This window comes from Poecile atricapillus, chromosome 3 (assembly GCF_030490865.1).
Source record: "Poecile atricapillus isolate bPoeAtr1 chromosome 3, bPoeAtr1.hap1, whole genome shotgun sequence".
NCBI classification, from domain to species: domain Eukaryota; kingdom Metazoa; phylum Chordata; class Aves; order Passeriformes; family Paridae; genus Poecile; species Poecile atricapillus.
This window is the reverse complement of record NC_081251.1, coordinates 109,378,800-109,400,347: the sequence shown is the minus strand read 5'-3', so window position 1 is coordinate 109,400,347 and position 21,548 is coordinate 109,378,800. Positions and strand designations below refer to the sequence as shown.

At 36.4% G+C, this 21,548-nt stretch overlaps 1 protein-coding gene across 4 annotated transcripts in view; it reads right to left on the bottom strand.

Annotated features, from left to right (window-relative positions):
- Nucleotides 1-21,548, bottom strand: part of KIF16B (kinesin family member 16B) — a 137,662-nt gene that overhangs the window by 56,741 nt on the left and 59,373 nt on the right. The window contains exons 13-23 of one of the 4 annotated variants that reach the window (XM_058836038.1): nucleotides 20,510-20,629; nucleotides 19,875-19,926; nucleotides 18,602-18,739; nucleotides 15,016-15,098; nucleotides 14,747-14,835; nucleotides 9,432-9,464; nucleotides 9,052-9,105; nucleotides 6,351-7,706; nucleotides 1,961-2,119; nucleotides 1,015-1,120; nucleotides 433-483 (exon numbers count right to left, since the gene is read on the bottom strand). In XM_058836038.1, the coding sequence (XP_058692021.1) occupies nucleotides 433-483; nucleotides 1,015-1,120; nucleotides 1,961-2,119; nucleotides 6,351-7,706; nucleotides 9,052-9,105; nucleotides 9,432-9,464; nucleotides 14,747-14,835; nucleotides 15,016-15,098; nucleotides 18,602-18,739; nucleotides 19,875-19,926; nucleotides 20,510-20,629 (2,241 nt within the window). The remainder of the gene's footprint in view (nucleotides 1-432; nucleotides 484-1,014; nucleotides 1,121-1,960; nucleotides 2,120-6,350; nucleotides 7,707-9,051; nucleotides 9,106-9,431; nucleotides 9,465-14,746; nucleotides 14,836-15,015; nucleotides 15,099-18,601; nucleotides 18,740-19,874; nucleotides 19,927-20,509; nucleotides 20,630-21,548) is intronic. The other 3 variants (XM_058836040.1, XM_058836039.1, XM_058836042.1) reach the window with 3 other exon arrangements.

Below are 21,548 nucleotides of genomic sequence, written 5' to 3'. Positions count from 1 at the left end.
ACATATATGAATCCTTCAGGACACACTAACTGGCCTGATTCTTCTTGCTAACATATAGACACCCTTACAGAGTTCATTGTGAGTCAAAATGTTACATGTATTCTGAATTCAGACAATCATTAAATGCTCATTAAATGCTTTTCTCCTCTAAAAATAATGAAAATTATACTGTTCCAAGTTAAGAATCATGGCAAAACAATGAAGAAAGATCCACCCTAACACCACACCTTTCAAACAAGGAAGAGCTAGGTCCAATCTGAAACAAAATCACTTTGATTCCAGCTGGTAAGATGCGCCACCATCTCTGTTAGCCATTAATCTTGCTGTGAATTCAAAATTCTAATTATGCAGATAAACATTATGAAATTTAGTGACAGACAGGGCATGCCATAATGTAAGACAACCATTTCATTCTGACAAATTATGACCTACCTCATACTTCAACTTGCGTTGAATAGTGCTGTTATTATGTCTCTCATTATCCTAAGCATAAAAAAGGTACAGGAGGTTATTAAAAAGTGCCTTTCTTGTATATATTAATTTAAAAGTATAAAGAGGAAGAGACATTCTTTGTAATAGACAAGAATAACAATCAATATTTATTAACCCACTGGCTTAGAAGTCAATCAATCCACTCTTTGGATCTATTAGATCACCAGTGTTTGAATAGGCATTTGTTTGCAAGCATGAAATTCCATCAAGAACATTAATTTTCATCAATTAAATTTTTCTGACATAATATGAAGATTCTGTTTTATCTGCAAACTTTTTGTTGCCATTTACACACTCTTTCCTGCCAAAGAATCTCTAGAATACAACATAAAAATGCCACTGGAAATAAAAAGATGATTGAAATTTAAAAATTGATACCATACCTCATTTACTGTTTACATTTTTTGGTAAATTAAAAGTATGTAAACACAGGAAAACATGAAAATTACTGAATGTCAAAATTAAATCAGTGGTTAGACACGGTCCATTTAAAGTCAGGATGTTCCACCCATTTCTGCTCACCTTGAAACTTTCTGTAGACCAGGATGCACTAACATGATTATCCTCAGTGTTATGATGAATATTCTGGAGCCTTCTCTGCACTTCTTGTTCAATAAAGGCATTAATCCTTTAAGATACAGAAAAGTGTGTGTGTGTATGGAAAAATAGTGTATTTTTACATACAAATCAAGATAGACTACAAGGCTCTTTGAAATGTTTTAAACCCTAAGAACTGCACAGCTCTTAATTGGGAGGCTTAATGTTAGACCAGTTTTATCCCTCCTTAAGGAAGGAACACTGACTTTTGAGCGAGTGTTCATCTAACAGGCAAAGGTTAAAAATTTGTTATTAATTGAACAAATTACTGGACCACAGGTTCAGCCACTGCTGTTGGGAGCAGCTCTGCACACAAGAGGCAGTGAGGGTACAAGTGATGAAGAAGAAAGAAGGCTGGGGTTCCATCTTCAGTAACTTAACAGTTTGCCTTCATTGCTGCTGTGATATCAGCAACTTGAGCTGGCAAAGGTTTGGTCTTCAAACAGAAGCAATGTTCCAAGAGCTGATACTGACTGCCATTTGTAAGCATAACAAGGGTAGAGATTAAAGATTTTAGTGATGCCAGACAGCTGTCCTATTAAAAAAGGTTTAAGACAATTAAATTGACTTTGTTGCCTTAAGTATATATGATGCAAAACCATATAGACAAGTAACTGTAAACTCAAAAACTATTTTAATACTTTTCAGCCTACTGTTTCCCAACCCTGTATTCTAAAACAAACTGCACAGGAGCAACAGGTGAGGCTATTGGTTACTTACAGTAGAGCATCAATTTTATTTCCAGACCAGTCTTCCAGACAGAACAATCACAGCATTTAAATCAAATCCAATCCTGGCAGAATGGTATTCCAAAATACTTATTTTCTAAAGCTATTGCTTGCATTCCATTTCAGGAATGCAGGTTACCTACCTATCATCAACCAGTGGAGCAGCAGGTGGCTGTGGCTTTGTTGGGCTGGCAGGGGAAGTGCTATGGGAGAGTCTCTCATCTGATATTCCATGGTTTCCTTTCTGAGCTCCATCACCCTCATATATTTTTTGCTTCAGCTGCTGAATTTCCTGGTCCAAGCTATAAAGATATTGCAACATGTAATTTGCTTTGGTTTAGAGTTGATTCACATAGTTCTGATGGGAGTAATGTGCCTACACTGGTATACAGGTATGTAAGACTGCAGAGACTAATATTTATGAAGGTTTAAAAATCATAACTGTTCCTTAAGCATATTTAGATAGGAAAGTAGAGACAGCTCAAAACCACATTCCAAGAGTAGCATTAAGTCAAATAAAACAACTTCAATAACTTCCATCACCAGAGGTATCTAAATCTGTAAATTAAATATTAACTCCTAATACTTAACCTATCTATTAGAATCACTCGAATCATTTTTACAGAACTCTGTCAATGACCTCAGGTGTTATCTTCTGGTGTGAAAGTAAATGAAGAAAAGGGGAAAAGTACAGAAACTACCTTTAAGAAAGTCCTCTACTTGCTTCATTGAACATATTTGGTCTGAAATGGGGGGTAGGGGGAAAAGAAAAACTCAAAATACAGCACTAATACAAAAAAAGTCCCAAAGAAAACCAAAAACATTGATGTGGCAAAACTTCTCTATAAGAAAATCTTTGTGTAGTACACATGTACATTTTCCAGTTGTTCCATCTGTATATATGTTTTTGAAAATTCATTTACAAAATGAACATAAAGTAGTTATTGTATATATACAGCTAAGAAATCTTTTGAAACCTTCTTTCTTTCTTTAACAAATAAATTTAATTCCACACAGATTTATGCACAGAATACAATATGTAAAATTGGGTACTATGTTCTGACTAAAAATGCCTGAGGCATTTTGTATGAAATAAGAACTACTTATTGCAATATTCATCATATTAGAACAAAGTAATCTGCAGAACACTTTTTTCCCTTGTAATGTAGCTGAGATTAGATTAGTAACACAGTTATAATCTTCCCCATTTTCATTACAATATTTGTCTCTAAAAGTAATTGTTTTTCTAGAGGTTACTTAGAAATCAAATAATAAAAGAAAATAAGTTCTTGCAAAAACAGGAGAAATTATGCAAAGCTGAGATTCTACCTACAATTGTATATATCTAAATTGAAGTGCAATTCTATATTCCATCCTGGGGGTTAAATGAGAAAATTAGAGAAATGAATAATGTTGAGGCTTAGGCTGAATTGTTACTTCAGTTTTAGAGTGCTTTTTGCAGCACTGCCAGAAGCCATCTATTTCTTCTGATTAGCAGCAAAACAATCTTGTGTCCTGAGGGTAAGTAGATGAAAGATGGCTGATGTATACAGAAAAGTGTTTGCATCCATGGAAAATCAATTTAACTACAAAAATCAGATTTACATTAAAGGACCAACGCTTAGCTCTTGGTTTGTAAATATCCTACTATGAGAAGATATCATTTATATAACTACAAACTTAGCCTTGTGATGTATCCACCAGTAAATATACTGAACTGTAACCTGCCACGTGCCTCAAAGAAGGCTCTGAAGTTGCTTTATGTCCATTATAGTGCCCCAAACCTCTGTCAGCACAATGTGTGTATAAATCCCAGTTTAAGTTAACCTCAAATTATCATTTTGAGGGTCATCCCTGTTGTCTTGGGGTGATTCATAGTGATATTTAATCCCATAATTATCTGTGGCCAAAAACTGTTATGGTATCTTTAAGATCCTGACGCTGCAGACTTTGAGTGTCTGGTGGGATCAGGGGGGTTGGGGGCATTTAAAAAGCTCCCTGCCCAAGTTTCTTCACAGCTTTTCCCAGCAAGGTATTTGCATCACTAGCTGCCTGGTCTTTGCTTAGGCAAAGCCTTTCCTTTCCTTTTTAGTTTGTTTTTTTTTCCTGGAACAGAAAATTCAGTAGCAATGTTTGAGCTGCCTTGAAGACGAATTCTGCAGCTCCTTGTCTGATAACTGGGGGCATCCCGCCGGCAGAAGCGAGCAGAGCTTCCCTGCTCCAGCCCAAGCCACTGCTAACCAACGCCAAGCCTTGGACAGGACACATTTGGTGGCTTCAGCCCAGCTGCCATGCCTGCTCTGCTGTGCCTTGCACTGGGGAAGCTCTTCATCTGCTGCTGGAACTGCTCCGTGAGGCTCCTGCCTTCCTGAGACGGATCTGACACCATCTGCTCACTGCATCCTGCCAAGCCATCCCAACAGGCCCATATTGGGAACGGGGATTTTCCAGCATTTTGGGTCTGTCTTTGTTTCAGTGGGGTGGGGAGGTCTAGCAGTTCAATACCCAGCAGTTATTTACTTTTCCTCCCCTACCCCTGCCTATTGGCATTCTTGTTCTCAATAAAGCGTTGCTCTTTCACTTTCACCTATTTATTAGTATTAGTTTCTTATTGGTGGAAAGGGATTGTTGGAACTCTTAAAGGAGATAACTCATTCCATAGCATTCTCCTTAAAATTATCTCAAACTACGACACCTATAGATGAAAGCATTTTGAGCTTCCCTATGATTCAAACAAATAAAAACATTGTATCTAGTTATGATGGACTTTCACTTGTATAGCACTTCAAACAAATATTGCATGTAAACATTTTCAGAGAGTTAACACTGATCTGAACCAGAGCACATCATCACATAATGGGATCTAGATAAACAATAAGAAACATATATAATTCATATGCATATTCATATGGCATCATTTATTGTGAAATGTAAACTCAAAAGCAAGAGCATTAAGTAGCCTGAAATGTTTAACATACTCTCATGTATCTTTAGATCTTCCTCTTGCCTCAACAGTCACAAAAACATTCTGAATTGAATTGTTCAGGCCCATGGGCTATTCACTGAAAGACTTCAAAGTTTTATTTAGTCTGTGCAAGAGGACTTTGAAGTAAACAAGGGAAAAAAGAGAGAAGAAAAAAAGAGATCTTTTTACTTCCTTAGAATCTTCTCCAAACCTCAGTGTTCCGGCTCACAACATATTTTTTCATTTTTGTGGAACCTCCAGTTGTTTATAGCTCACTTTAGTTTAGTCAAGTGAGATACTCAGGATAGAAAATGAGATTTTATGTTCATGATATTTATGGAAATAATGGCAATGTTCACAAAATGATGAATCAGTACTGAAAATGCTTAACTAAAAGCCAAACAATGTAGTTATAAATGTTGAAAAAGTGACCTCTACACAGTCTATATAAAGCAACTCTTCTGATAATGGTGAAAAGGAACGGAATACAGAAGAGCTCTTCAATTTGGCTAAAGGCAAGTTTCTTCATTTAGGTGGTTTTTCCACATCTGTTTAAAGGGCTTATGAAAAACTATTCAGATAGATTAGTGAAATATTTAAAAAATAGATGACAAATGCTACCCCAAGAAATAAAAACTAATTTTTTTACTGATAGTCACAGGTTTTAAAGCTCCAGCATAAGCAAAGGTAGCTCATTTAAAAATGGCAATTCTGCACTTTTTCCATACTGCAGGGATTGAACATACTCATCTTAGTAAATTTTTGCTCAGGTCAAAAAAAAAAAAAAACCCCAAAGGTTTCTTCCTCTTCTTCCACAAAGAAAGATCCTTTCCTACCTGACTGACTTTTCTCTGAGGCTCCCATACTTAGACTAAATGTTATGCTACAAGACATCTTGAGTAAAACCAATGACATTGCTTCTGTGCCTAACGGGGACTGTCACCACACTGGGCAGTATTAAGGCCTCTGTATATTTTCCAATAAGCTTAAAAAGCGAAATCAAATTTTACATGGATATATGGCTATTTTATTTTTATTTAGCCTTGAAACCAGGGCTATTAACAAATTAAACATTTACCCCATTTACTTTTATTTTATTATGAGAAGGGTTCAGTACATCATCAGTTGAGAGAGACAGTTGGCAGGTTTACCGTAACAGTCTCCAAATCTTGAACAAACATCTAACTTGTTACTAATAGCGGAAAAAAAAATGTTACACAGAAATAATTTAAGAGAAAAAAGTTGTTAGATGATACATTTGGTCTAAGGGCAGAACATAAGGACGTCTGAGCTCTCTACATAGGTAAAACTATTTAAGTACTGTGATGGCTAATGCAAATAATATCCTGCTGAGGATGGGATAAGTATTCAAACATACCAGAACTTAATAAGTGAGCAAGAATCCTTTAAAAAGCAGCAGAATTCATCAATTCTGGATAAACTACTTGAAACTCATGAAGAAATTCAAGTACAGGGACACTGAACAAGTGCTCTCAAACATCCAAGGTATAAAATTATTGCCCTTTTGTGGACAGGTTCTGATAAATGGAAGATACCGCAGCACTCACCGTTCTCGGTCTTGCTCAAGAGCTTTCTGTTCAGCTTCCAGACTTGCCTGCAGCCCTGCCTGTTCACCACAGCTATTGTTCAAGGTGGCCAGCTTCTGTTTCTGCTCTTCAATTTCTAAGTCTATGGTGGAACGACGCTGCAAAGCAGAATGCCTCCTTTCCAACTTTGCAACAGCTTGCTCCAGTGCCTCTCTCTGCTGCTTTTCCCTTGATTCAAGGATTTCTTTTTCCTTTTTCCGAACCTTTCCTTCCTGCCGAGCTACATTGGCTGTGAATTCAAAGGTTTCTTGAAGCTGCTGCAGCTGATTTGTGCTAGCCCTATACTGGGAAAGCTGCTCTTCTTTTTCTTCTATTTCTTTCTCTATTTGATAGAGAGTATTATCTAACCCTAACAAGCCCCTGTCAAGGACTTCAGAAGCTCTTTGTTTTTCCTCCAGCAGAGCTGGCAAATGATTACTCTTCAGGTACTCAAGCTGGCGTACCTTAGATTGGAGCCTGTATTCCACTGGCTTTATCTTGTCAACTTCTTCAGCCTTAAGTATGGCATCCATAAAGTTTTCATCATCTCTCTTGAGATTTAAATGTTCTTCATGTGCAAATTTTAAGTGCTCCAGAGCTCTTTCTTCATCTGCTATTTCCTTTTCTAGGTGATCCATTTGTTGAATTAAATCTTTTTCCAAAATAGCCAACTGTTCCAGCTGTTTCCTTTTAAACTCTACAAAATCATGCTGTGCTTTTTCTAACTCTTCATGGTTTTCATCACCTTCAGATCGGGCTTCCTTGACTTTCAAAAGAGATTCTCTGATCTCTTCAAGATCTCTTCTCTCTTCTTCTACTCTCTGCACATCCCCTCTCTTCAGGAGCTCTATCATGACCTGCTTCTCTCTAAGCTGTTCCTCTAGGTGAGCCACCAGCATCACCTGCTCTCTTTCCTGTTCTTCAAGTCTCTTTTTTTCTGATTCCAGCTTAAGATACTGCTCATCTTTTTCCTTTTTCAGTTTTTCTAGTTCACGAAAAATCTGCATTTTCTCTGCTTTTTCATTATGATTAAGTTCTTGCAGTCGCTGCAACTCCTCTTTGACCCGGGCAAAAATTTCTTCCTGCTGCTTTTTCTTTTGAAGTTCTATCTCCTGTTGTTCCCGTAATCTCTCTTCTTCAAATTTTTCTTTTTCAGCCAGCAAATCCTTTAACCTGCTTTCAATGTGAACACTTCTCCGTTTCAGACTCTCCTCCTGTTTTCGTATTTGCAGCTGAACTATTTCTGTCTCTTTGCGCTGTGACTCTACTTCTTGCTGCATTCTTACAAGTTCTGCTTTGTCAGATTTTTGTTTTTCTTCCATCTCTTCTATTTGTTTCCTATATTAAAACATTTACATGAAGTTAAAAAGGTTTGGACTAAGATTTTTGACTATATATAACCATTTTTTTTTTTTAATAGTTTTATTTTGCTACAAGTTAAGATCCTTCATTGCTTGGAAATGACTCAATAAGACAAATCAAAAAGAGACTCATATAGTCTGCGTCAGTATAAAAAGCTGTAGATACATAAAATTATAGGAAGACATGTTATATACCACTTATGCTATTAAAAAATTAGACTGTATTAGTTTTGTAAAATCAAATTAAAATATTAATAGAACATATCCATGCACACAGTGCAGAGTAAATATGTATTTTTTTACAAATACATATTCTCATGCACAAAAACTTGCATAGAAAGACTTGATTAGCCTCACCAAATTTAAGACAACAGATGAATTAAAGCAATGATTCCACTTTAGCTAATTCCAACTGAATTACTGATAAACAGGATTATAAGATTTAAAACAAATTATTATGTCCTGTGTAATTTCTCTTGCTTGAGGGTTACCATCATCCCCATAATACATTTAGAGACAACCTGCAAGTTGGCTGGTTATTTTGCCAGAAGTCAGAAGAATTAAAGTACAAGCAAATCAACTTCTGCACAACCTGAATTCAAATTCCACCTCCACAACAAAAAAGGATAAATATCAGTGATCCTATGTAGCATTAGTTGCTGAATAATATCTTTCAGGGCTTCAGAGCTTCAGGATTTTTCTGAGTTTACTTCACTTAAAGATAAAGAGCATAAAGAGCATAAAGAGCTCTATCAAAATGGAGCACACCATCTAAAGCTGAGAAGACAGGAAGGTTTTCAGCTTGTGAATCCAATCAGTGCTGAGATCTGCAACAAGGCACAGTTATCACTTGCACAGTCTTAGCAGATATGATGAGCCAAAACAATCAACTCAGTTTGCCAGCTAATAACAATGCATTCTTTTGTATTTCAAACCAATTTCCACATAATGTTCTGAAAAACATGATTAGTATGCCCATTCCACACCACAGTTTGATATAAGAGAAGCAGAAAGTAACACGTGAGTTTCTCCTATAATGATTCAATCCACAGACAAATAAAGCACAAAAAAGAGATATGAATTAAGAATGTAATTTGTCATCTTTTAAAGTAAAACCATGAATATTAAGATCAAGGGTAATATATTGTATCTGTATAATCTATCCAGTTTCTTTGTTAAATATCAGTTAGCTCCAATTCAGCTACTCAGGATTGTCTGCTTGCTGAGAAACACTGAGATTCCAAATTAATGATTTAAAAGAGTCTATAACTTGTATATATAGACATACATACACACATAAATACCACAGAGAACAATTTTACCTTTTACTTTCTAGTTTTTCAAGCTCCTCTCGTTGCTGCCTCTCGAATTCTAGCCTGATTAAAAAAAAATAAAGAATACAGCAAAAAGATTGTTTTCTGAATATCACAAGAATAGGAAGACATGATGCAATTTTCTGTCTGTTTAGATGATAACGATACAAATGAAGTTTTATAAGACTACTTTCTACAAGAACAGAAAATAGTTCATTAAGGTTACAAATTAGGTATCATGCTGACATGACTATAAATAGAAAAAAAATAATTTCTGGGGAAAAAAGTATTTAAAAAATAAAGCAAGACATATAGATGATTAGCATAGCCTCTGTGAGTTAACTACATGCAGACATGGCAATCAATACATAGAAATTTAATTTCTCTACCTTAGACAGATCGGTCCTTTTACAGGGAAAAGACTGCCATGGGAGGCAGGGGGAAACAGAGCGATCAATTGAGAAAGGAATTGATAGAAAAAAAATATTAGCAGTACAGAATACTTTAAAATCAACAGCACTTTGTTTTATTGGAGGTTAAACTGGTTAGATCCACAGAACATTTATCATATTACATCTCAGAAGAAGAATTCAAACAATTATTCTTTTTAAACACATTTTTTTAAATGCCAATGACGGCTAAAGTAATTCTCTTCATCCTATGGTTTATTAACTTAGTCACTTCTGAGAAGGGAAAGGGCTGCAAAACTAAAACAGTGTGTGCTAATACTTCTGCCATTTCCTCCCAAGAAAAAGGAAAAATCCCAAACATTACTAGGATGTAATGAGAGGGGTTGAAAAACCCCACAGTGCATATTCAAGCACGGAACACAATTCAAACCCATTAATTTAAAATATTTTTAAGATTTTAATGTATTTAGTTTGACAAGGTTCTAAATAAGCATGGGAGAGCATTTTGTGTAATTTTTAATATCAGCTTTTATTACAGTTGTACACAAGTATTTTTCTTATTTTGATTTCACTTGAAAGATTTATCTTTTATTTAAGGACCTTTTTAATAACAAATATTGAAGAGGCAGAAAGCACTTATATATGGATTAAATTACTCAACCAAATATACACATGTTCAGTTATTCCAGGCTTGTTACAGTGTAAGGATTTGCAGGTTAGTGAAACAGTCCATAAATACTGAAAAAAATGCAAGACCACACTACAAATTAACTTCAACTTTTTGATAAATTGCAGTTTGAGACATCATCACCCCAATTATACAGATAGGTTTCTAAAAATAAGGAATTTTTAATATTTCTTTTTAAAGTCATAGAAATTCATACAACAAAAAGAAATTGCCCTTGGAAATATGCAAATAGTTCACTAATAATCTTACATTTATAAAGCTATTGTAACAAACTGTGATTCCTGCATGTTCAAGAAGCATCTTTCTAATGGCTGAAATAAGGGAAAATGACTACTTTCACAAATTCTGTATTTTAGGTTTCCCTATTTCTCACAAATTCATTTCAAAAAATGTCTTCTACAATCCCTAAGCAATTAGCCAATGCAGGTTTTTATAGCCAGATCCAGGCATTCAAGCTTTCATGTAACTGTCTCACCAAGAGTCCCATCACATTTGCATTAAACTAAGGGGGGCACTAAGGTACAGCAATGCTGCAGAAATCCACAAAGTGGATGCAAAATCTACAGAGTGCTGAAAGGGAACAGGCAGACATCTTGGGGGTTTTCAGGAAGCAAAAACTTAATCCAGTGGTTAACATGTGCTTTAGGTTTTCCTTCCCTCCTTTTTTTCATTAAAGTTGTATCTCAGAATTTCTCCCTTTGGCTATGATCTGCTATCTGAAGTTCAGAACTATTAGCTATCACTTCTTACCTAGAGCTTGGCTGAAAAAAAAAACATAATTATTTCAGTCCAAAATAATACAGACCCTGGGGAATACTGCTCTGGTTTGTGGAAATGCAGGTTTCCTTTGGGCTTTTGGTGTTTTGACTGTCCTATAAAACGCACAATTTGGCAGATATATTTTATATAAGTATAAAAATGGTAACTAATATTACTCTGGAATATTTGCTTTAAACTTATTGTGGGCTCAAAGTTATTTCAGGACAGGAGAGAATCTGGGAATGCTGGACAGGCCTGACTCAATTAACCTTGCTTCTTTAAAAAGCTACTACCAAAAAAATCTCAGCATCACAAAAGAAAAAAACTAAAATCACAGAGGCTATAACAGATCACTGTCAGCTTTACAAAGCACATATGCAAGACTGATGTTTTCATGTTTAGTCTATCCTAATAAAAATCTTTTTCACATAACCTCTATTCCCTTTATTCATGTGAGCACTACTGTGAATAGAAAAAAGCATATTAGCTTGAAATTAAAAAGAAACACACAGATATTAAAGACAAGAATCTACTCTTTTTTTCTTTTGTAGATCTACCACAAAGGAACTTAATCTGATCAGTGTTGAATTAAATAGACACCATTTTCCTTGAAAGTGTGTCTTATCTAGTGATAGGAGCAGTGTAGATAAGCTGCAGAGAAAGGAAGTCAGTTCTACTAGCACAGGACTATAGCAGCTTAATTTGCACAGCACAAAAGTGCAATCTGATACTACATCTGCTACGAAAGACTGAGTACTGGGAGGACAACAGAGACATCACAATGCTGCTCAGTACCCCAATTAATGAGATTAATTTTAAAAAAAGATAACAAATCAAACCCACCCCTACTAAACTTCAAAGACTCAAGTAGTTCATGCCGCTAACACTGACACATGATTTTGCTCATTACAACAAAAACTGTATAAAGGAGCTAAAAACAAAGAAATCTCCCTGAAGATACCTGACTGTGACTCTGGACTGTAAATTAAACCACTAAGATTAGATAAAGGGAAAACCCAATCTTTAATCATGTCTGGCCTAGGAAAAAATAAACAAAGCTGAAGGAGAGGAATGCATCCACAAGAAAACCAAATGCAGCAGAGATTCTTCCTTGGCTGAGTTTGGGGTCGGAGAGACCACAGTCTGCAGAAGCCAGGTTTACACAGACTCTCCCCCAAAATGATGTGGGTGGGTGGAGGAGGTTTCAGGTGCAACCTCTGGTCCGAGGCAGTGAACACCCATCCTCCTTTACACAAACTGGCCCTGCTGTGGAACCCCCAACCCCACAGACCACATCCAAAGGACATTCACAAGGCAGGCAGCTGAAGAAGTGTCATAATCCATCAGAGACCCCCTGAAGTGCCACCCCCAGTGTCATTCCTGAAGCCTTGCACCACAGGACTGCACATGATGCAACGAAGACAATGGCAAACCTCCTCCCCCTCACCAGGGACATACCTGGGTTATCCTACCTAGCCTGAGTGTATATTAACCCATTGGATTCTATGCTTTTGGGGGGACCTTCACTTCCAAGAAGCCCAGCTGGAAAGGATCTACAGAGCATCACTGGGATCCATGGAGTGGTGATATTTCCTTATTCTTATTCTTATTCTTATTCTCCCCTATTTTCTCTTTCTTTCTTTCCCTTTCTCTCACTCTCTCATATTTACTATCAAATAAAACCCATACTACTGCCACTGGCATACTGTTTCGTTTGCACCCTAATTCAGGCAGAGCTATTTCTAACAAGTTTAGTAACTGGTTCATGACATAAACCCATGAAAAGACCAAGGTTTCTCATCAGTTGTTTTACAGTTACAGTATCATGTAGCTAAGAAAAGGTCCACAAATTAAATCTTCTGCATAAATCTACACGCAAAATTCTATTTTATCCAAAGCTTATTGTCTGAAGCAGTGTTCCATGACACTATATTAAAGACAAAGACTGGGAAGAAGTAGAACAAAGAATTTTGCACATTAATCCAAAATTATATGCAACAAGATAGTTTCCCACATATGGGAAATCAACAGCCAAAAAAGAAAGCACACACAAGACCATCCCTCTGAAAATACTATTAAGCACAATGCTGTTTTTCACATGGAGAAGATACAAATACAGTAAGCAAGATCCATTATGTTGCTTTCACAACTGAAGGTAACACCCCACAGGCTCTTCTGCCATTGATTGCTAAAGATGCTGGATCTTACCAGAATCTTTATTTCAGCCTACAAAAATTGAAAATTTAGCTACCTCTTCTGGTTATTAATACTGAATCAGGAAGAAAAGGCTGAATTAACAGGCAGAATGCTAGCCATGAAAGCTGCACATTAAAAACCCCAAAGGGCCAGCTACTGAATCTTGGCCTACACTGGTGGTTGGCAGTATAAAATGACATTGAGAGAAACTGATACTCCAATCTATTGTAGGAAAGAATCAGAGCATTGCTCCTGATAAAACAAACAAAGAAACAAACAATCCCAAACAAACTAGATTTAGTGTAGGATATTCTTTTCCATTCTACATTTTTCCAGAATGCAAGATGCTCCACCCCCCTTCTTGGGTATAATTACCCTGCCTTTGATAGTCAGAGATAAGATTTATTGAATGTTTCATCCAGGCTGAACATAGTCACCACTAAGAATAATAACAACTGTAGCACAGCACTTGCTTGGCAGTATTCTTAGCTGGAAATAGAGAGATTGAAGTCTTCTTTATTCAAAATATATTTAACTTGCATTTATCCCAGCCCCCCGTTACCCTTAAAATAACACCTTCTGAACAATTATCTCTTTGAGACAACCTCACCACACAATCAGAAAAATTCCTGTGCTGTTTGAAGAGGAGGTGTTAAAAAAACAGCATTAGCATCAACATAAATAAATTTAAAATTGTCAGGGTACCCCAGGCTAAGCTGAAAAGCTGCTTTTGCCTAATTGCTGTCCATAAAGATGTATCAATTATGGAAGGTGCTTTCTTGTACTGATTTGTAGGGCTCAGGTAAGCAGCAGTGCAACTTTCAATTATTTGAAAAGCTGAAGAAATAGAAAAGTATACTTATACTACGCTTTTTTGAATCTTCTTTATCACCCCTATCTGAAAATAGAATGTAATTTATTAGCAACCAGTTCACAGTCTTGAGATCTCTGTAAATAGCTTGGTAGCAAGAATAACAGTCACACTTGAAGCAGTGTTAACACACTCCCTGTATTTCAGACATCATTTAACTATAAGTTATTATTACCTGTCCAATCTTCCTAAATTCTAAAGGATAAAGAGAGATTCCAAAGTAAAAGTCGGGAATAAAGCTGCACTATCCAAAGCTGCACTATATAATTCAATTTACAGTCAATTTTTCAAAAGCATATAGGTGGATAAATTGCCTTATCTCATACTCAAAACACAGGCACTAGCTATGGAAAAAAAAAATTAGACCAAAACACCATCAGTTCTCTGTAAGTCACTTTAGGAACAGTAGAAAAATCACTAAAAACAGCTTCTCTACCATAAGCATTCTATGTCATTGTAACTGCACAATAAAACTTTCCTCCATATTTTAATTTGGCCACTTACTCAGAGGTACTGGCAGAGAACACAAGACATTCATTTATCAGCCTTTTTATGCTTGTATTGGTATTATATGAACTCAAGAAATCATAATTGTCAGTTCAAAATGCATTTTTCTCAGGAAAAATAGTTAACGTGTAATTCTTAAGAAAATACAAACATAAAATTTGCCATGTCATTATTCCGCTGAACTGCTTTAGTCATAATGCTTCTGGAACATTTCAAACAGCAAAAATGAAAAATGATTGTAATTATAACAACTGTATTTTAGAATATACTCACCCTGGATTATAAAGCATAACTGCCGACAGATTCTCACAAGATTTAGAAAGATCAGTCATAGACAAGCTGAAGGAAGATAGCAGTCCACTCTAAGAACAGACCATAAAATAAAAGTATTAAACAAGCTTACAAACTCTTACTTTGATGAAATATTACCTAAAGTACATGAGGCAAATGCAAAAAGACATCATACAACAATCAAGGCATGTCTATATTAGAAATAAAACTGTGAAAAGGTTTCAATTTGCCAAACACTGATTTAATCTCACCTTTCTTTTCTCCCTGAGCTTAGCGGCTTCTTTAGGGTGGTTAAAGCGAAACATGTTGGTTCTTCCAAGTAATATAACAGCACCTGATGAGAAAAACACACACCACTCACTGACAACATTCTGCAGCTGAAAATACCATGTGATTCCTCAGACACACAACGTGTAAGCAAAGACTTCCATTAAGCAAAAGCAAAATGAAAATGCATTTTCACAAGAGTATAACCATGCATAGTCACAGCTACCTTAACTGATGCATACAGTGTATTCCTTCCTCTTCCTACTTAAACAAAAATGAAACCCACGTGTGTTCAAACACTGCATGAATATGACTGACTCGAGGTCAATCATGTCCATGGAGTTCAGTTAAAGAATAAACATAGGGAGAGGAAGCAGCTGCCCCAATTTGATCTACATACTCTTTAACAGTGCTACTTTGGAAGTCACCGACAGATGCAGATTCAACAGGAACATCCATAAATGTGACCAAGAACAAACTTCTCCATCCACTACTGATCACTGGTCAGGTTTGAATCCAGCTATACTAAAAGCTCTAGATCTCCATTATTTGTGCTCTCACATTTTTCTTCTCCACGTGGAACACTGAAGTTTATTGTTATTCAAAACAGGATTATTAGACTTTAATACCCAATAGCTATTTTCTGATGGAAGAACCTTGAATAATTCATATTGCTCAATGCACATCTATTATTGTATTTAATCAGTTAAGGTATAGGTCACAAATAAAGAGACTCTGAGCAATTCTTATCACATTTTAAAGACAATGGTACCAAGATTAATACTTCCCTACTAAGAAGTACATTGTCAGTGATGTCTCACTACTGTCATAACATGGAAGTCTTCCAAGTTCACCACCTCAGAATCAAGCATTTATCTGTCAGTCGGTACGAAGCATTTTTAAAAAGAAAAAGGACTCCATTACATTCAAAGTATGAAAAAGCTGTACTTAAACTCATCACTACAAATTCTTACCATCTGATACTGACATGATGTCTTTAGCAAGGAAAGCTTCTCCTAAAATCAGCTTAATTAGGAATATCAATTCAAACTAGGTGATCCTGTCTTAGCAAATAAATGGCAAAAAGCACTACAATCACTTCTTGCTGTCTACACAACACCTCCGTTTCAGATCACATTTGCAGTTTACCTCAGTCAAATCTCAAAAATAACTACCTTTCATAAATCTGTATGAAGTTCCTCCAGTTACTTTCAAGTGAAGATAAAAATAATTAATTGTAAACATTTGTGACCACTTCACTAGGTGAAAGCAACATAATTAATTAAATTTTCAGAATTAACAGCTATAGATATGTATCTGTAACTTTATAAATTTCAAGGAAGACAGGAGATAGAGACTCAACAGGAAGCACATGAGAGTCGGTCCTATATGATGGGTCATTTGAATAACTCATAGGTTTCTCTTTTAAGTACAGCAGGGCTGACAGTTTGGCCTGAAATCCTGAAAACTAGTTCTAAGGTAAGAATATATTTAAGGTGAATGACAAACGGTAATTGCGAGTATTAACCCAGATACCTTCAGAAATCCTACCATATGTTCCTATGACTAAAAAAATTTGGTAGTTCAGTTACATTTACAAAAACACCACATTAGCCAGCATTTTTCTTTATAGAAGAAATCCATAGAAGGAAGTGACAATTAATTCCCATCCTCTTATTATTTTTAAACCCTAAAAATTGGTCTAAAAATTTAATACATTTTCAAATGAACAGCTATTAATGATGAACGGAAATGTTTAAATATATCAGCAGTTAATCAATGTTACCTAAAAGTGGGTATTTAAGGATGCTGGCACTTCATGCTGTGAGACTTAATGCTAACACAGCTGGGATAAATGGATGGCACACAAGTCCTCAAACTAGTGAATTCATCAGTTTTGCACACCTAATGTCATGGTTGCCATCTTCCTCTCAGACTCAGTCTCCTTATACACACAAAAGGTTAACTTAGGCAGCAGTTTTTTACAACTTAGTAACCCTAGAAACCCTTTCCCCTTTGAGCTGCAAATTTTTGTCTACAGAAATTTGTGAGGGAAAAAAGTCATGTTTCCACTTTTAGCAGTACAAAAATCAAGTTATAATACGCATTCAAAAGAGGGAAATAGCATCTGAACTCCTACTTTCTTATGAGGCACACTGAACATTTTCTGCCTTTAAAATGCAGCAGGATAAAGAAAAGATGATTCATCACAACTCAATTTTTATTATTTACAGTGTTATTTGCTATTAACATCAATGTTTGTCTTGTTAACAATTTAAGCATTAGATTTACTCAAACCTAAGACCAAGGGGGCTGGGCTTTTTTTTTTTTCTTTTCCCCATCTGTAAGAGAAACAAGGACATATGCCTCTCATTTTGCATGAAGAAATAGGCACTAAAAAATAGTGAGTCAATGCCATCTCTCTACACCAAAATTCCTTGCTTTCTGCCAGCAACCTTTATAGAAGCATTTGCTAGAGTTCAGAAAGGATGCAAGACTCCATTTGTTTAACACTGCATTCTTCTTCTGTTAGCCTTTGCTGCTGTTGCCGGAGCCCAGCCATGCCCGGTTTCTCCTTCCGAGGGTGAGCCTTTGCTCCTGAGAGCAGCCATTGAACTTGGACGTTATTGGCACCCTGCCTTACTTGAAAAGGACCCTTGCCAACTCTTTGGGGTGCCTCAGGGGAAAAGACCAGGACCCCAAACCCCTTACGAGAAAGTGCATCTTTCCGACTGCGCGTGGCAGAGGAGCGCGACTGCCACCGCTCAGATCCGCTACTTTCTGCCGCTGCCTCAGGCTTTTTCACTGCACTCTAATCACCCCCTGCCTGCCAGGACACCCCGCAGCCCCTGCTACAGCTGCAGAGTTTCTGCTACCTCTTGCTCACTACCCCAGGTGAGCCCACCCTGCTGTCCCAGCTCCCAGGTTCCTGCTGCTGCTGCTGCTGCCCATTTTTGCCGCCCGGCCCGCCCGCCATTCCCGTGTGAGGGGAACGCACCCGAGCTGGCGGCACAGCGCCCCCTGGCGGCGCAGGGGAACCATCGCACCCGCCCTGCCCGGCCGGGAGCCACCAGCGCCCCTGGCGGCTGCGAGCGGAACTGCAGCGAGGGGAAAGCGCCTGAAGAGCAGGCAGAGACTTCACTGGACTTTCTGTTCTTGTTTGTTGTTAGCATTGCTGTTGTTTGTTTGCCTTGTTATACAAATGCATTCAGGTAAAGAACTATTATTCCTGTGCCTGAAAGCCCCTTAATTTCAAGTTATTATAATTCAGAGGGAAGGGGATCATATTCTCCATTTCAGGGGAGGGTCCTGCCTCCCTTGGCAGACAACTGTCTTTCATATCAAGACATAAGTGGTTGAAATTAATGAAGAATTCTCTTTTCACCATATGGTAATTCTTCAACAACAAAAGCACCACGGGATTTTCCTGGTGGTTTTGGATTGTAGTTGAGAAGACACAAAAAACTAATTAAGCAATAATCCCTTTATATACCCACAGATTTTTTTCAGTGCTGTTGCCAGGAAGAAACAAAGAGGCTGCCTGAAAAATGGCATTAGGCTAGGCAATACCTTGGTTGAGGTGTGTGGGTTCTGTAATCTGAATACCATTCACAGAACACTGCGCTCCGTTCAGTGGGACCAGGTTCACAGTACCATTGAGATTTTCAAAGATGCAATGCTCACTTTCCAGATCAAGGCCATGAAGAACTAAACACAAAAAAATAAGGTAACATAATTAGACCCCTCACAATTAGTAAGATTAATATACTAATAATAATTTAAGAACACATCGCACTACATATTGGAGAGTATATTTTCTCTTTATTCTGGACAATGTTTTCTTCCTTCCTTTATCACATCCGCATGCCTTAAATATTTATTGTTTTATTCTAGTGGAAAGAAGTGTGCTGGGTTGGTTTTTCTTTTTTTTTGTGTAATGGTCTTTATTCCCATGCTATTCACATATTTGTAGAGAGAGATTCTTTGACCAGTTTCACAAGGAAATAATGAAAACTTCTAAACGTTAAGGCAACCATGGTTAAATCTGAAAAGACAGAATATAGATGCCACTGTAGAGAAAAGTTCTTATGTCCTAAGACATTCAAGGCTTTTATCAATCAGCTATGCTACTTTCCATTTTTTCTTCAAGTAATGTGTGCTTATGTGTACTGTTTAATAACACAAAGCATCACAAGTTTGGTAGTTTCATGGAATTTATTAGAGTAATTTAAATCCAGGCAACATTTGACCCATGAAAATATACCAAACTAAGTTATTAGACTCTCAAATTCTCACCCAATAATTAAAGGATGCAGTTTACTTAATGAAACTGTCTTCCAGGAACTTATGCAAAGCTTATGTGACATGACAGTCCATATCTGGCAGTTAGTTGTGTTGGTAAGAAATCAATAGGAAAACCAATAGATTTTTATCAATTTTCAGGATTTTTTTCAACTCAAATCTAAAGTCCTGAGACTATCTTAGGTATAATAGTATAGCATAACAGTACTATCATCATATAAAGGTTAAGAGAATGATTTTGCAGTAATTGTAAAAGGTGCTATATGAAAAAGGACAGTATTTTTACAGGATGCTATTTCAAGAGAAGCAAGAAATAAATTGGTAACAAGCATATGAATATACTTAAAGCCTGCAAGCTATGCTAGAAGTCGTGCTCTTTGAAGCAAATCCCATGCAATTCAGCTTTCAGGTTTTCTAAAAATTAGAATATGCAAAACACAGAACAATTAACTGAAAACAGGAAAAAAAACCCATTATGAATCTTAGTTCACATACTAGGATACTGGAAGAAGAAAGAATATAAAAATGCCAAATTCCATACCAATATCCTGTTCTGTCATAGCATCTTCTCGGCCAACATATGTTTGACCCTCCTAATTAAGAGAGAAACACACATTATTTCCAGTTGGAATCTCCTTATCTCCCCCACAAGAATATAATTTATCTTTCCACTTTCTCAGGGTAACCTGAATGAAATATATATTTAAACATACATGAAAAAAAGGAATCATGTAGCATTTTCAGAATGCTATCACAGTCTTTATTTTACAATATTATCAGAAAATTCAAGTTTCAACTGTCCAGTGCAGAACCACCTTTGTAGTTTTGAGACAATCTAGATTTAGATTTTAAGGTCAAGCTTTATAATTACATGAATAACAAACCAATACACACAGATAAAAATACGAAACATCTATATCTGGTTAACCAGTTGACTCTCAGGATAAACCTAAACAGATATTTTAATTTCATAATTTCCAACCTTTTAAGAGTTTTTCTTACTACAACAGAGAAGCATAAAGAGCTTTTCTTACCACAGTAATGAAATCAGCACTATATATAGATAGCAAATCTATAATATTTATTTTTTATCTATAGATAGCAAATACTGTAATTTTTCTACTGAAAAAAATCACAAGGCATAAAAAGGCTGTGGAAACACAGATGTGTATTTACCTTCAAGTGGTACAAGATGATACCAGTACTGAGAAGATCATCATCAATGCCAATGAGATGAGGCAGTTCAGAATCTAACACAACACCTATCCCTTCTTTCCTCAGAGCCAAAGTTTGCTCCTATAAAGGACAAAAGTCTATTTATTAGGATATGCAAGCAATACCCCTCTTCCTTCTCTTTCTAAACCACATTTAATGTAACTTCTTCTCTGTAATATCACACAAAAGAAAGAGAAAATTTTTAGAATTTTTTGATTTTACATTTTAAATGTGACTTCTTTACTTTTGTTAAGCAGTCCAAGCTTGCTGTTGAGGAAATCTGTGAAGGTGTTATTTGAAGGAAACCAGACAAACAGCTGAATTACACCAGAGAAGGAATATCAATCAAGAGTGTAACAAAGGAATATTGTCTGAAAGCAAGCTGTGTGCCACCTTCCACAATGGTAAGGAGAATTTCAAACTCCTCAGCATTCACTACAGCTAAAGAACAGAAAACTGAAAACTTTTCAGTAGTCCTTTAAAGAAGCTGAACCTTGCACAATTAAAAACCCCAGAGTCCTGACAATTCAGTAAACCTAAACAGTTGAAATACCATGCAATGTAAGAAAAGCATTGCCAGTAGTAAATAAATGTAAGAAATATTCACAGCACATAATTTAAATTCTTCAAAATTCTTTTGGGCCACATTGCACATCCATCCACAGGTTGAAGCATCATTCAGCAAGACTTCAAGTGGGAGATTTCAGCCTTGCATAAAGTAATGTATGGTGTAGTACACAACAGTCTATGCAATAAATAAAAAAATAATTATACCTTTGAAATAAGTTTTAGTATTTAAAAAGTTCAATTTTCAAGTTGAAACAGAATCCTATTGGCTTCTAGGCCTGGAAGATAACAACAATAGAGACTGTGAATTTGCACACACACACACACACACACACACACACACACACACACACACACAGTCTTTCAAGACAAACGTGTTTTTCTGTGTAAAACAGCTAAGCCTCAAAAATCCATGAAGCAGAGGCAAAGTCAG